Genomic DNA, 15965 nt, shown 5'->3' with positions numbered 1-15965 from the left:
TTTGAACAATAGGTAACACGCGTTTTGTCATCAAGCAGACCGCCAAAAATGGAGGTTTCATAATGTTACTCAAGTCATGAAAATGTCCCAAACAATTCAATTACCAACAGCAACAACTGTCAGTAGCTTGTGTGTGACCCACGTGATGCAATCACAGCCTGGCAACGGCGTCTCATGCTTCCAATGAGTCTCTGGATGGCTGCCATCTCAAGATTTTTCCACTCTTCAGTGAGGGCATTTCCCAGTTCCTGTAGCGTACGCCGGTCATCATGTCTCTCATCACGATGTGTAGGTCTATTTTTTCACCTCTGCTGATACCACCCCACACCATGATGGATCCTCCACCATAGTGGTCATGTTCGGAGATGTTGGCATCTTGAAATCGCTCCCCACGTCTTCTCCACACTCGAGCACGTCGATCTGTAAAGTCAAGACAGTACCTTGACTCATCGGTGAAGAGTACAGGATCCCAATCGTTATCAGTGAAATTGACGTGATCTTGTTCCCAGTCCAGACGTGCCTGTTTGTGAATGCATGCTCTCCTAGACCGAAGACCACTCTGCCGAAGACGATTATGAACTGTTTGCGTGGACATGTTAACGCCAACAGCATTCCTCAACTCATTTCGAAGAGTAGTCGCATTCACAAAGGGATGACGTCTGGCCTGCATCACAAGAAATCGGTCCTCTCTTGGCGTGGTTGCTCGTTGTCGACCACCAGCATGGCGCTGGGTAGCTGAGCCATACATCTGGAAGCGATTCCATGCTCTGCTTATCACACTTTGGCTCACACCAAAGACGTTGGCAACCCTACGTTGTGAAGACCCACATTCCAGCATGCCCATGGCCCTGGCCAATTTTTCGGTGGTCAACCGACGACGTTGACGTTGAGGAGGCATTGAGGACCTCAAATGCGGTAAAAAAATGTTCTTGAAACTGATGCGAACCTTTCAATAACGTGTATGTCGACGCTGTCTCAGCAAGCCAGTACAGAGGTTGTCAAGTTGCACGTGCATACCGTGACCTCAAATGCGCATGGTGATCACTCAAGTGTGTAATTGAGGCCCTAGTGGGCTTACCCATTTAGTGTAAATAGATATATTTCAATATGGGGTCATTGAATAATTTCATCCTACAAAAATGGTATGATCCTTAGCAAATTTTGAGTAGTATATATATATTCTGTATTTTAAGACCTAGCTACACATCTGATAGCCTCTGTGGCAAGTGGCAAATGTTTTGTTTGTGAACAGAATATAAATTAAGTTTCAAAACATGGAACACTGTAAATATTGTGTTGGGTTCTATTTATTTTTCCGTACCTCTATCCAATTCAGGTTCAATCACGCTATCCTGGACACACATATACACACACACACACACTTCAGTTATCCAGGGCTGTCTAGGACAGTGGGGATAGTGGAGGGTGAGAGAGATTCTCTACTCTAACACTGGTCCAATAGTTCGTCCTATTAAGGTTTAAGCACGCTATCCTGGACACACACACACACACACACGTCCGCTATCTAGGGCTATCTAGGACAGTGGGGATAGTGCTCAGTTGTTAGTGAGATTCTCTGCTCTAACAATAATCCAATAGTCCATTAAGGTTTAAGCACGCTATCCTGGACACACACACGTCAGCTATCTGGGGCTATCTGTCCAGGATGGTGGGAGGTAGTAGTACTCCCTACACATATATAATTTGGGATAGGCAAGTTACTCTGGTCCATACACACACTACATAAAAGTACCAGGCTATAATGCACTGTGTGCCAGACCGGCCTCGGTGGCGTCGTGGCAGGCCATCGGTCTAAAGGCTGGTAGGTACTGGGTTCGGATCCCAGTCGAGGCATGGGATTTTTAATCCAGATACCGACTCCAAACCCTGAGTGAGTGCTCCGCAAGGCTCAATGGGTAGGTGTAAACCGCTTGCACCGACCAGTGATCCATAACTGGTTCAACAAAGGCCATGGTTTGTGCTATCCTGTCTGTGGGAAGCGCAAATAAAAGATCCCTTGCTGCTAATCGGAAGAGTAGCCCATATAGTGGCGACAGCGGGTTTCCTCTCTAAATCTGTGTGGTCCTTAACCATATGTCTGACGCCATATAACCGTAAATAAAATGTGTTGAGTGCGTCGTTAAATAAAACATTTCTTTCTTTCTGTGTGCCAGACTATAACAAAAATACAACAATATCTACAACATACCCTGCCGGACCATAATAACGTCAGACAGGACATCAGCTCGACTCCTTAAGGGCCCTACACTGGGTGTTCTCATCTCGTGATCACATAAATCTAGACCAGCGACAATTTAATTCCACATGGTCCGCCATACTTGGTGGTTTCATCTCCCAATCAAATATAAATCTTCAAACAGCTGACTCATTGACGTAACTAACCTTCGGTTTAGCTATTAGTCCATGGGCCAGATACCGAAACCCTCCCCCCCCCCCCCCCCCCCCCCCCCCCGGGATTTTTGGAGACAAGTATTTTTAGATACCTCATTATATATGAATTTAATATCTGCATGTCTGCAGTAAAAATGTTGGTGGATTAAAAAAATATCGCCATTTGAATGGGGGTACCGTTGCACATTTTGTGTCCCAAAAACACTATATTGAAAAATTAAATATAGTGATAAAGTTGTCATCTATATAAATTTTTATCAGATATGAGGCCAAAATGAATGATATTGATCCTATGCTAGATATTAATAGTAACAACCCAAATAAAAATGCAATACATGTATGTGGTATGAATAATGATATACTCATCGGCAAAAGTTAAGCAATGCCTGAAATGCATTATTTTCTATATTTACACATATTTTTGGCTCCTTGAACCTTTTACTATTAAAAATTGCAATCTATTTAATATATTGAGGCAGCATTATTCAAATATGGTTCAGTATATCTGCCTATACTATACTCAACAAAATTAATTAAGGTCCAATAGATATTTTAGCATTTTCCTTTAAATATGGGGGAAAATACAACTTCTTCCATTGAAAGTTGTCAGCATTGTGGCATGTTCTTAAACTTAATGACTTAAATAACAATTTTGAGGGAACACAATGACAAAAAACATTCTGAACAAATGTGTAACAAATACTTGCCTAATGCTCATTTCAATATTTTTCATAAGTATGTGAAATACTCAGTGTTTTTTGCGTGTATAACCAGTAAAAGTTTACTGAAACAATGTATAGAAGCCATATATATGACCAAAACATGCTAAAATAATATGACAGTAACAAAGAATTATATTATAATATAAGAAAGTTTACTAGCCCTTAATTAATTTTGTTGAGTATACATGTATGAATATGTCCCTCTTTACTAAACACCAGTGTTAAAAATTTAAAGCATCAGTTTTGTGTACCTACCATAATTTCTTTTGCATTACATGTACAAGTCATCTATACTAGTCTGTGTTGGTAATGTTTTTAGATTTGCCTTTATATTTACATTGTGCTTAACTTATGCTCAGGTGTATATAATTAGTTTCTACATCAGATATGTCTAGGAAAGTTTTGACTTCCTTTCATATTCCTTTGCATTTTAATGCAATTAAAATATGTCTGTCATGTTCACAATTTCTGGTATTCTCCTTCTCCAGACTCTGCTCTGGTTCCTACATCAGTATGTCCATCAATGCTCATAGTATAATATCACTATTTCATCTCTAGTGTTCCTTCTAAAATTTCTCAGCCAGATGACCATTTGGTTGGGGAATAGCCTGGACTGCCTGGTATGACTGATACCAAATGACAACTTGGCAATTTGTTCTCTTTATGTGCATTCTCAGAGCATTCTCAGTGAATACATACATGTAGAGTGGGGAAGGCTGATTTATACTCTACTGTAGTTCAATATTATCATCCTTGGTTTGGCAACAAACATTTCCAGATATTTATCAAGTCATGATGTTTTCGTATGTTATTCCCACCTGCACTCTCATAGAGAAGGTATATGAAATGATCTGCTTCTTAAATATATGAACATCAATTTTTGCTGAACTTCCATGAGCTAACAACATTTCAAGGAAGTCTTGGTGTTGCTTGAGAATATTCATAACCTCCAGTTTTCCATTCTGCATAAAAGCACTGTAGGTATCATAGCCAGTAATGGCACGCACAGCTGAAATTGCTAGTTGGTGTCTTCCCTGCATCCTTAATGATGCTGTGCACATCTATAAGATGCCTCTTGTTGCCAAGTTGAATGTATAAAAATTTTCGTATCTGGGATGGTGAACTGGCAGCAATGTACAGACATTGAAGTATAATCTTTGTTTGTGCATCTTCTTGTGTACTTTACAACACCCCCAGACATGGTTTGCGTTTGAAACATGTACTTTGTCTCACAAATAGAACCCTCTTCCCAAGAAGCTGAGAGCAGAGTTTTCTTTTTTCATTTAAAAGGTCTTCCAGTCTCTTAAGACCTTTGTAGGGATTCCTTGGATCAAGTGTGGCTTGGAAGAACCCCTTTCACATGAGAAATTTAGTGCCAAACCACGAATGCTGTTATTATGCTACTGTAGATTAGTTGCAAACCTTCCATCCAGTAGATATTCCCTGAAAATATGCTGTACCAATAGAGCAAATTGGAAGAGAGCAAATTGCCATGGTCTCATATGGTATTAGTCATATCACAAAGTCAAGGGTATTTCTCAACCACATAGAAATGATTGAGAAATGTCCAAAGAGATACTGAAGCTGAATTGGATGGTTTGTGATCTGATAATGCAAGAGCTGTTGACATATTGAGGGAGGAACAAGAGCAAAGGCCAGAGGAAAAATTAGAAATTACAGATACTGTGAACATAATAGACATTATATTTGAGTTAGATGATAAAACTGAAATAGGAAAGAAAGTCAAGTGCTAGATATGCCTGATGACTATATATGATGTCAATTATATAAACCTAAGCATAAATTAAGCACAATTTAAATACAAATATGTTTTTTAAAATAGTACAAGCTTCTGTGAGATAGATAAATTATAAATGTTTTAACACACATGCCGAGGAAAGGTACTTATAATTGGCTGGTACTAAGAACAGAGGGACATCTTCAGAAATTTGTGAACATAGTATATAAACTCCATATACTTAATCATATTTGAATAATGAAGCCTCAATATGTTATAGAAAAAAGCCTGGTCAATTTGTTTTTTTAATAATAGAAGCTTCAGGCAATCCTAAGTATGTGTATACATAAACATTAATACATTTCTGGCATTGCTTACTAATAACTTATTTTGAGAAGTATATAATTATTAATACCTCATATTATATTGTTTTGTAATTGTTATTAACATCTACTTAATAGAATAAAAGGAAGGATGTAGAAATAGAAAATTGTAAACTTCACATATATCATATTTGGGTCACATAAAATGATTGAGAATTGGGAATGAAAGTTAGATTTCTATAGTGCTAGATATTTGCCTGATGACAATATTCTATGTAGATATCAATTATATACACCAAAACATAAGTTAAGCATAATATAAATAGAACTGCAATTCTAAAATATTACAAAAAGCAACAAAAAACTAGCTATTGTAAGATGAACTGTTGTGAGAAAGATAAATTTTATATGTAATGCAGACTTGCCTATAATGGTATGTAAATTCACGTTTTTGGTTTGTAAGACTTGTGTGTAATATAAAAATATTCAAAATATCCATGTAAATGGTTTAGACAGCATGTACTGCACCATAATGAAGCAATGCTGCCTTAAGATATTAAATACAATACAATAATAAAAGGATCAAAATGTTTTAGGTACGGTATGTATATATACACATGTACATAGAGAATTACGTATATCGGGAACTGTGTAACTTTTGCTGGTGAGTATACTGCCGGTACTATATCCATACCACATATATTGCATTGCTTTATGGGGTTTGTTGTTATGAACATGTAATTTAGCATGAATAGTATTAATAATTTGGTCTTAAACCTGTTCAAAATATGTATGCATGTTAACTTCAACATTGCCATGCAGTTTTTTCATATACTATGTTTGTAATACTCAGGACATTTCAAATTCATTGACTCACTATGCTCAGTCAGATGCCAAAAATGTGTTATTTTTTGGTGGAATACATTCACCAGTAACTCAGCTTTAAAGTAAAACACATGCACACAAAATATACACATATCCACACATACACACATACACACATATACATACATAATTAATCACAATTACACACACACACACACACACACACACACACACAACATACACACCACATACATACACACAGATATACACACATACATACAAACACATACCCACATATACACACATACACACGCACACACACACACGTACACGCACGTACACACGTATACATACACACACGTACACATACACACGCACACACACATACACACACGTACACATATACACATGCACACGCACACACACACACACGCACACACGTACACATATACATGCATACACACATGCACCGCACATTTATACACATATACATGCATACGCGTATAGTTCTTTACATCCATAGCTGACAATTTCTTACATACTTATCACCACTCCGCTGTCTTTCTCAATGTATATCTATCTCTGTCTGCCGACCTGCCTGCATCCATCCATCCACCCATCCATCCATCCATCCATCTGAATGTACACACATCTCTCCAACTCCCTGTCCAACAATCGTATATAACAGTAACAACGCGTGTTTGTGAATTCAGCACTAGTACACAATCTACGAGAATACTCACTTAGGATAACCCAACTAATAATTGGTGGGGAGGGAGGGGGCATTTGCTTAACTATAATAAATGCCGAAAGACCCATGTGCGTTTTCCAGACAGTTGTATATCGTGGGCGGAATACGAGAAACACCGGTCCTACCTGTATAGCAGTGACGGGAACGCACGGGGGATAACGGAAAGGGAAATTGAGTGGCTCCACCTGGATTTCAAACTGGCGGATGTTAATGCAGACGGGCAGCTCGACTGGTGGGAGTTCGTCAACCACGACGCCAAGATACTGCTCATGAAAAGGAGAAAGGTCTTTACAGATTTCATGAAATATTTTGTAAATGAAATTTGTGTACAATAAGGAAATTTAAAAATCTTCATTAAGAATAATATAAAACAGCGAAATGCCTTTTCAGATCTTTGATTATGGCAAGTAGGGTGACCTTTGTAGTATTTAACTCATCTATCCGTTTAAAGTTACGTATTTGTATTACTAAATGATAGCAACTGTGTATGTAGTATGCTGCCACTTACATAACAACAAAATGAGGTGGCGCTCTGGCTTAAGGGTAGATAATCCAAAATGTGTGTGGTGAAGTCTACTGATTGTTTGCTTGGTACTTTCCAAGTAGCTGTACTTCTTAAATGCAGCATTCAAGTAGCCATCTCTACGTTGTCCTATTTTTCACAGAATATATCGTGACATAGAAATTGTATTGGTATGAATGCAACAGTGAATTGTGACGTGCAACATTTATACGTTTTCAGTTTTCTGTTCAACCGATTTCTCGCTTTAGCCATCGTGGTGCTGGTATACAAAAGACCATGGTATGTGCTATCCTGTCTGTGGGATGGTGCATATAAAAGATCCCTTGCTACTAAACAAAAAATTAGCGGGTTTCCTCTCTAAGACTATGTGCCAGAATTACCAAATGTTTGATATCCAATTGCCAATGATTAATAATTCAATGTGCTCTAGTAGTGTCGTTATACAAAACAAACTTCAACTGTTCTACCAAGCGTATCGAGACAGGCAATCTTAAATGGCAGTTCTTAGGACTTGTCCAACATAAACTGTGTACAAATCGGCTTAAGACTGTTCACGGTTCGTTACTTTTTCCAGTCTAGATCGGTGGACTAGCTCTCGGGAGGGACTGACAGATCCAAGGACCTGTTGGCAGGGATGTTAGCTACTCCACAGTTGTTTGGCTCCGCTAAGCCTCTTTCAACATCTTTGTGTGACACTTCTAAATATTTAGCTATGAAACTGGTTAAAGTGACACAACCTAGTTTTTAAATACTATGTATTGTAAGGGTGAGAGACGTAGCCCAGTGGTAAAGTGTTCGCTTGATGCGCGGTCGGCTTTGGATCGATTCCCGTCGGTGAGCCCATTGGACTATTTCTTGTTCCAGTCAGTGCACCATGACTGGTATATCAAAGGCCGTGGAATGTGCTATCCTGTCTGTCGGATGGTTCATATAAAAGATCCCTTGCTAACAACGGAAACAAATGTAGCGGGTTTCCTCTCTAAGACTATATGTTAAAATTACTAAATGTTTGAAATCTAATAGCCGATGATTAATAATCAATGTGCTCTAGTGTTGTCGTTCAACAAAGCAAAGTTCTAACTTTCAGGAGGACCTGGTGCAGCTGTTGACACACAAGGAGGTTAAGATGGCGCGGGACATGTTCTCCGCGCTCGATCGTGACAGCGACGGCAATGTCAACGAGTTAGAGGCGCGGGAGGCATTCAGTCAGTTTTACAAGAACTACAGCTCCGCCGGCATTACCTCCGCGCCAAAGTGAGTAACAGGGCGGCAGTGGCGGGGTCTGGGAAGGGGGGGGGGAGAGCGGTGTGTGTGTGTGTGTGTGTGTGTGTGTGTGTGTGTGTTTCGCGAACAATTCTACCAGTTCCATCCTGCCTTCATTCTCTGGAGTGGGCGAGACATAGCCAGGTGGTAAAGTGCTCGCTTGATGAGCGGTCGGTTTGGGATCGATCCCCGTCGGTGGGCCCATTGGGTTATTTCTCGTTCCTTTGACTGGTATATCAAAGGCCGTGGTATGTGCTATTCTGTCTATGGGATGGTGCATATATAAGACCCCTTGCTGCTAATCGAAAAGAGTATCACATGAAGTGGCGACAGCGGATTTCCTATCTCCATATTTGTGTGGTCCTTAACCATATATCTGACGCTATATAACCGTAAGCAAACTGTGTTGAGTGCGTCGTTAAATAAAACATTTCTTTCCTTCATTCTCTAGACACCACGACTGTGCTAACAGTGCTATTTCTCATTCCAGCCAGTTCTCCACAAGTGATGTAACAAATACCGTGGTTTGTACCATCCTGTATGCGGGATACTGCTAATCGGAATTGCGTTGTGGCAGTGGGTTTCCTCGCTCATTATCTGTGTGGTCCTTAACCACATGTCCTATAATCGTAATTAAATGTTTTGATTGCGTTGTTAAATAGACCATACCTTCCTTCGTTAATAAAATAATACTCCAAATCAGATATATTTTCGTTGTTTTGTTCTCTTATTCTTCAGCGAATCGTACAACTAATCTATTTATGGACTTCCATATAATTATAAAATAGTCACAATGGTGTTCCTCTGTTGTTGCATAAATGTGCACGATTTGTGCAGTGTAATTATACAGTCTAACACTTTATATATAACTGTAGTTTCAGACAAAACCAAGAGACATACGTCACAGTGAGTACCCGGATGGTCATGCGCAGTTCTGACAAAGAATTCGAGTAAGTTCATGTTTGATATTACTGTTGTAATATTATATACCATAATTTGATAGCTATATCATCAATGTGTCGAAGTATTTGCCACAACCTGACTGTAAGATAGTGCCACGAGATCCCCATTACTGACACTACCATATTGATAAACTGGTATCAGACAGGCGTCAGTCTGATACCAGGAGGGGAATGGACCATGGACGAAAGAGGGAGTAAACAAGTGACCATAACAGGCATTGATGACAACGACAAATTACGTCACCGATAGCTGTGTCAATGACGGGCGAGTTTCTCCCTCCACAAATTTTATACCGCGGGAAGACGAATCGATGTCACCCTGCAGTGGAATTTCCGGATGGATGGGACATTCATCATTCCGAAAACCACTGGAGAAATGCTGATTCCATGATTCGCTATGTCGATACAATCGTTGTACCATTTATGGAGAAAAAACGGAAAGAGCTCGGCTTGTCTAGTAAGCAGAAGGGTTTGGCCGTTTTTGACGTTTTCCGAGCACACCAGGATAAAAAAAAAAAAAAACATGCTAGGTAAGCTACACACTAACAACATTAAATGTTTCTTCGTACCAGCATGTTGCACTGACCGACTGCAGCCACTCGACTTGTCTGTGAACAAAGACTACAAAGACAAACTGAAGGACTGTTTTCAGCAGTGGTATTCAAATAAAATTACCCACCAGATTGCCGCAGTTGAAGATATTGATGGCGAAGTTGACTTTTCGAAAATTCATGTTGATTTACGAACCAGCAACATGAAGCCGGTCAACGCAAGGTGGCTGATTCAAGTACAGGAACAAGTGTCACTAAAGAGAGATATGCTTGTGAGTGGGTTCCGCAAAGCTAGTCTTCTGGAAAGCAGTTCCAAGTGAAATGCACTTTGTCGTAATTCTATTTTAGAACACTAACAAAACAAACTGTGACATTTGTTCATAGCAGCTGGTCGTGTTTCGTTTTTAATGTTTTGCAGCATTGGTAGTATACTACCTAATGTATTTTGAGTAAATGTACCATGTTAACTCAGACGTTTTTGTTTGTTTATTTTTTTGTTCTAATGGATTTTATTATTTGCGTAAATGTAATTTTCGCGAAAATTACACATTCGCGAATAATAACCATTTTACAGTATTTGTTTCTGGGTTAATAAAGGTGTTTTTAAAAAGATCCTCATCCAGTCACACAACACACTAGTTTAAGCTTTACAGACACTAGGATAGCCAGGGACACAACGGATATAAAACAGAAATAATAAATTATATTTAAAACAAACAACTATAAATTTTAACCAGTGGCGAGTTCAAAAGGCTGAGGACAAAACAAGCAAACAAACAACAATAATAATAATAACAAAACTCCAAACAAAAAACAAACAAAAAAAACATCATCAACAAAACCCCCCACAAAAACCCCCCACAAAAAAAACCCCACGCAAACAAACCTATTACACGCGGCGTGCAAGACAATTAAACATCCTTTGTAAATCCAGCCATTTACCTTAATTAGGTCTCAAACTCATGTTTTTTTTCGTAACATTATGCAAATACAAGTAACGGTAACAGTCAGTACTTATGCTTAAATATGCTGAAGGCCAAAGCGATACCTAACATGATGCCTAATTGATGGCCTCGTGATTCTCTTTGAGTGTCCTCGCGTGGCCAGACGTACCCTAGCACGATGTTTGTGAATGCCCATGTGATTCTGTTTCAGTGTTTTGACTTGGCCAAACTTACCCTAGGATGATCTCTCGTGAATGTCTTTGTGATTCTGTTTCAGTGTTTTGTCTTGGCCAAACTTGCCCAAGGATGATCTCTCGTGAATGTCTTTGTGATTCTGTTTCAGTGTTTTGACGTGGCCACTGTTTGTGTTGGAGCAGGCTTTGTATATGATCTGTAACAGACCGAACCTGGTGAACGCTGGAAAACTCTGGAACCAGTAACCACAAAGAGAACTTGGAGGACTGTATTAACACTATGTATATTGTTTGTGGAGTGATAGCATCTTATATTCAGCGTTACGTTTTGTTTCTGGCGCACTTTCATGGTCACGACACCAGATCATTTTTCGTTTTTTTAAAATCAGGCTTTACCCTTAATATCCATGCCTATGAGAGAGAGAGAGAGAGAGAGAGAGAGAGAGAGAGAGAGAGAGAGAGAGAGAGAGAGAGAGAGAGGGGGGGGGGGGGGTATAATTATAGTATGCGCCTATTTGTGCGTGCATATGGGTATGTGTCTGTGAGCATACATTTTAGTTTTATTTTATGTAAATAATTTTCAAGTACACGTTTGGGTGTTTGCAGTATAGCAGATTATGTATGTATAAATTGTATGTGATCAAAACAAGGTCACTAAAAATGCATTTTTGTTTGGTCATATATCAATTCAGCCAATACCACACATGTTGTGTATTTATATCTGTAGTTGACAGACACTTATCAAAGGTTTAGAGAATCAGAAGTCACTTCAACTTTAACATATAGTGAGAGTGGTCTGCGCAAGTCATTGTATATAATAATTCATTTCATGTATTCCATGTTCAATGTGCTACATATTTCATTCATATATGTTCTGAAAATAAAGTTTAAAACGTAGACGTGTATCTCATTTTTAATTAAATGGTCGTTTCCTGAGGTATCCAAACTATTTATATTATACAGACACTTCGTTTTGAGCGAAATTTCAAAACATTTGTTTTATTAGATCATTTTTAGTGAAGACCCTAAATTAAACTAACTTCATCCAACCAAATTTACACTTTGGTGGCAAAAGAGAAAAACACAGGTTTCGACAAAGCCATGTCGGTTTACAATTAGAATTCACCACGAAGTAGTAATAATTCTGAATCAACACTATTATCTGCAGTAAACCTTAATAGTGAGTCATATATGTGAAAACGATGTTCACTTCTGGCAGAAATTTCGTATATAGGGGTATTTTGGTCTACTAAATTAAAAAATTGATGGATCCAAGTCTGACAGACTGGTTAGCCGCCATCTTGAATTTAAATATGGCCGTCATGACAAAATACCAATTGCTTATATTTCGGCTTCTTTACGACATAGGAGATTGGAATTTGGTATATAGTGATATTTTAGTTTGTTAATTAAAAAAAAGATGGATCCAAGAAGTCTGCAGGCTGGTTAGCCGCCATATTAAATTTAAATATGGCCGCTGTGACAAAATATCAATGGCTCATGGTTCGACTTCTGAACATTATAAGAGATTGGAATTTGGTATATAGGGGTATTTTGGTTTACTAATTTCAAAAATTGATGGATCCAAGAAGTCTGACAGGCTAGTGAGTCACCATCGTGAATTTAAAATATTAGTTGCTCATATCGGCTTCTGAACCACGTAGGAGGTACATATCCAGGGACAAGGAATCTAATTCGAATACGCTATATATATATTTGGGGGCCTTCATGCCCATAATATAGCCGCCGAGAGGTGGATTATCCCACAAAAACACAATTCCAAGAAAATGAGGGTCTCAAGTTTAAACTGAAAATTACATGTCTTCCTATTACTAATATATGGCAGTAGTTTACAATACTGAAAATAACAATATGATTAAACGATCCATAGACCCTCAATGTACTCTGTGGTACATCTAACTCATCTTCGCCCAACGTGTGGGACAGCCCACTTTACTTCTCAGCGGCTCGTCTTCTCAAACATTTAACTTGTTGTTCACGCACGCACGTGCGCACGCACATACACACAACACACACAAACACAGACACACACGGAAACACTGTCCTGAACAAAACATAGTTGCGTGCATTGCAGATTTGCTGTAAAACATTTGCACTTTAGTACACATCGCTTTTGCGACTTGCAATTGATCAACTCACGACACGCTAAGGCATCACTGACCAAAATGGACACCAGTCACCTTCCTCATCTTTAACCCATCTCCAGTCTGCAAGTGACGGAAGTTCGGAGTTTGGATGTGAATGATTGAATGAATGAATGTTTAACGACACCCCAGCACGAAAAATACATCGGCTATTGGGTGTCAAACTATGGTAATGCAAATAAATAAAGTGATGATCAACATCAATATAAAAATTCAAGACATAAACAAAAACAGTGTAAAGAACTGTGCAAAAACACAAATATCACAGAATTTTACGGATACTGAATTTTACTAAAAACTTCAATTTTGTGCTGTATTGGCCATTCTCAAAGAGAATGTTACACCCCTGCACCACGGTGAGGTTACAGCACGCGCAGGGGACATTTGGATCTAACCCTAGATGTGACCGGCTTGATAGACGGCTCTCTTCTCATGCTGAAGCAGTGCCTCCTTAGTTGGAGGAATGTTTTCCACCTGGCGGTTTTCGTCGATTATTTCTTACATATTAAACAGACAAGTAAATATTTTGTAAATATCTATTTAATGTTAGTCTACCTAATTTAGCATTTACTTGTTTGGGCTCTCATTGATGTACAAGGTGGCGTTTACTCTTGAAATTAAAATAAAGATGTCAGTAAACAGGTGATTTGTGACCTTTATTGGAACAGACTATAACAAATTTTGATCGATATGTGTCAGTTGCATTTACCCTTAAACAAACTTTTAATTTAAAACTGCAAGTTAACTGAGTATTTTGAATTGCAGCATAACTTATTAATTATGACAAGCATATTGCTTGAATATAAATTCAATACAAGTACATTAGAAATTTACACAATATTGCCACCACTTAAAGCTGCTATATCATAGTTATATGTGAGCATCTGTTTGTGATAAAGATTCTCCAATAAAATGTATTTTCTACTAGTAGATAAAATTATTTCCTATAATCATTTATGGGCATATAGTTAAAGGTGTCTTCTTTAAATGTTAAATCAAAATTTTATAAAAAACAACAACAAATATTTGCAATAACTGTTATTGTTCAACATTGAGATAGCGCCATTAATACCGGGGAGGGATAGGGGTAAACCATCATCAGAAAGAGTGCCTCACATATTGTAACAGCAATGAAATTGACACATGTTGACCAAAATTTGTTATAGTCTGTTCCAATAAAGTGCACAAATCACCTGTTTATTGACATCTTTCTTTTAATTTCAAGAGTAAACACCACCGTGTACATCAATGAGAGCCAAAACAAGTAAATGCTAAATTATGTAGACTTTCATTAAATAGATATTTACAAAATATTTACTTGTCTGTTTAATATGTAAGAAATAACCGACGAAAATCATTTTCATTCTATTTCCGACAGTACTTTAGATACGCTAACAAGTCATAGTTTTGCCACCGTGGACCTAGCATCGATTCGGAACGAAATTGTGGATATCGCTTTGAAGTATCTTTCATTATTTCTTCCAATGTAAATTATATGCACTGTAAAAGCAATGTCTGTTGAATGCTTAAACAATAATTTGGGACCATTTAATCTGCAGGTAGTATTAAACGTCATAAACACGTTAAATGGCAATACTAATAAACATATTGCAATAACTTCACAGTAAATAAACACATCGAATTTAACAAAGAAATACAAAAGAAAAACGAAAACCGATACGAAAACGTTTTCATTTCAATTTATTTGTATACTTGATAGTAGGAAAATTTTATGAATTACTTACAGCCTACGGGGGGAAAAGACATATTAATTGAAAACCATTTATTTATACTGTTTTTTGTTGTTTCACTTTACTTTTCCAATGTATTGTTTATTATTATGGGGGGGGGGGGGGGGGGGGTAACGGGGGGGGGGGGGGGGGGGGGGGGGGTGGGGGTGGTGGGGGGGTGGCAAGGGAAATAATATTCTTGGAATTTCACGATGTACGTAACTGAATGTTGACAATATTGTCAGTTATAAGCCTATTATTCTCAGGTCTGGAGTTCTTGACAAACAAACCACAACACTGGAGAATGTAGTTTTTGTATTTCAACTTATATAAACCAGGAGCCCAGAGAGGTTTAATTAGCATTGCGAGTACAAAAGGTCTGAGGCCTGGAATATGTAGGTGTGGGTTGTGGGACCCACAAACGGCCATTCTTAAATGTCATCTCCTGTACCAATCCGAGGGGCCGCCCCTCAAAATACCCCAAATCTTAAGTTTAATTAGCATGGTTGAGTACACCAATCAAACCTACACCAAAATGTTCTCTGTTGATGTACTAATTAAGATCCATCATTCTTAAGTGCCATCTCCTGTACTTAGTCCACTTAAGAACGCCCCTAATTAGCACTAATTACAAGTTTAATTAGCATGGTTGAGTACATCAACGAAACTGATGCCAAAATATTCTTTACGGCACCCTGACAAAGGATCAGTGATTCTTAAGTGTCAACCCCTGTACTGAATCCACTTAAGTACGGGTCAAAGGTCAAAATCCACCCAATTTCAGGTTTAATTAGCACGATCGAGTACATCAACGAAACTATGTTAAACTTTTCTCTGTTGATGTACTAATTAAGTTCCACCA

General features: G+C 38.4%; 1 protein-coding gene across 2 annotated transcripts in view; it reads left to right on the top strand.

The window, feature by feature from the left end:
- LOC121375338 (PHD finger protein 24-like) overlaps positions 1 to 12105 on the top strand; it is a 34629-nt gene extending 22524 nt beyond the window's left edge. The window contains exons 5-8 of one of the 2 annotated variants that reach the window (XM_041502747.1): positions 6853 to 7055; positions 8382 to 8548; positions 9433 to 9507; positions 11358 to 12105. In XM_041502747.1, the coding sequence (XP_041358681.1) occupies positions 6853 to 7055; positions 8382 to 8548; positions 9433 to 9507; positions 11358 to 11454 (542 nt within the window). In that variant the 3' untranslated portion in view covers positions 11455 to 12105. Of the gene's footprint in view, positions 1 to 6852; positions 7056 to 8381; positions 8549 to 9047; positions 9244 to 9432; positions 9508 to 11357 lie in introns of those variants that run through there. The other variant, XM_041502748.1, reaches the window with a different exon arrangement.
- The last annotated feature ends 3860 nt before the right edge of the window (positions 12106 to 15965 follow it).

The sequence above is a fragment of the Gigantopelta aegis genome, chromosome 6 (assembly GCF_016097555.1).
Source record: "Gigantopelta aegis isolate Gae_Host chromosome 6, Gae_host_genome, whole genome shotgun sequence".
NCBI lineage: Eukaryota > Metazoa > Mollusca > Gastropoda > Neomphalida > Peltospiridae > Gigantopelta > Gigantopelta aegis.
Note: the sequence above shows the minus strand (reverse complement) of the source record. Positions and strands in the feature narration are given on the sequence as shown.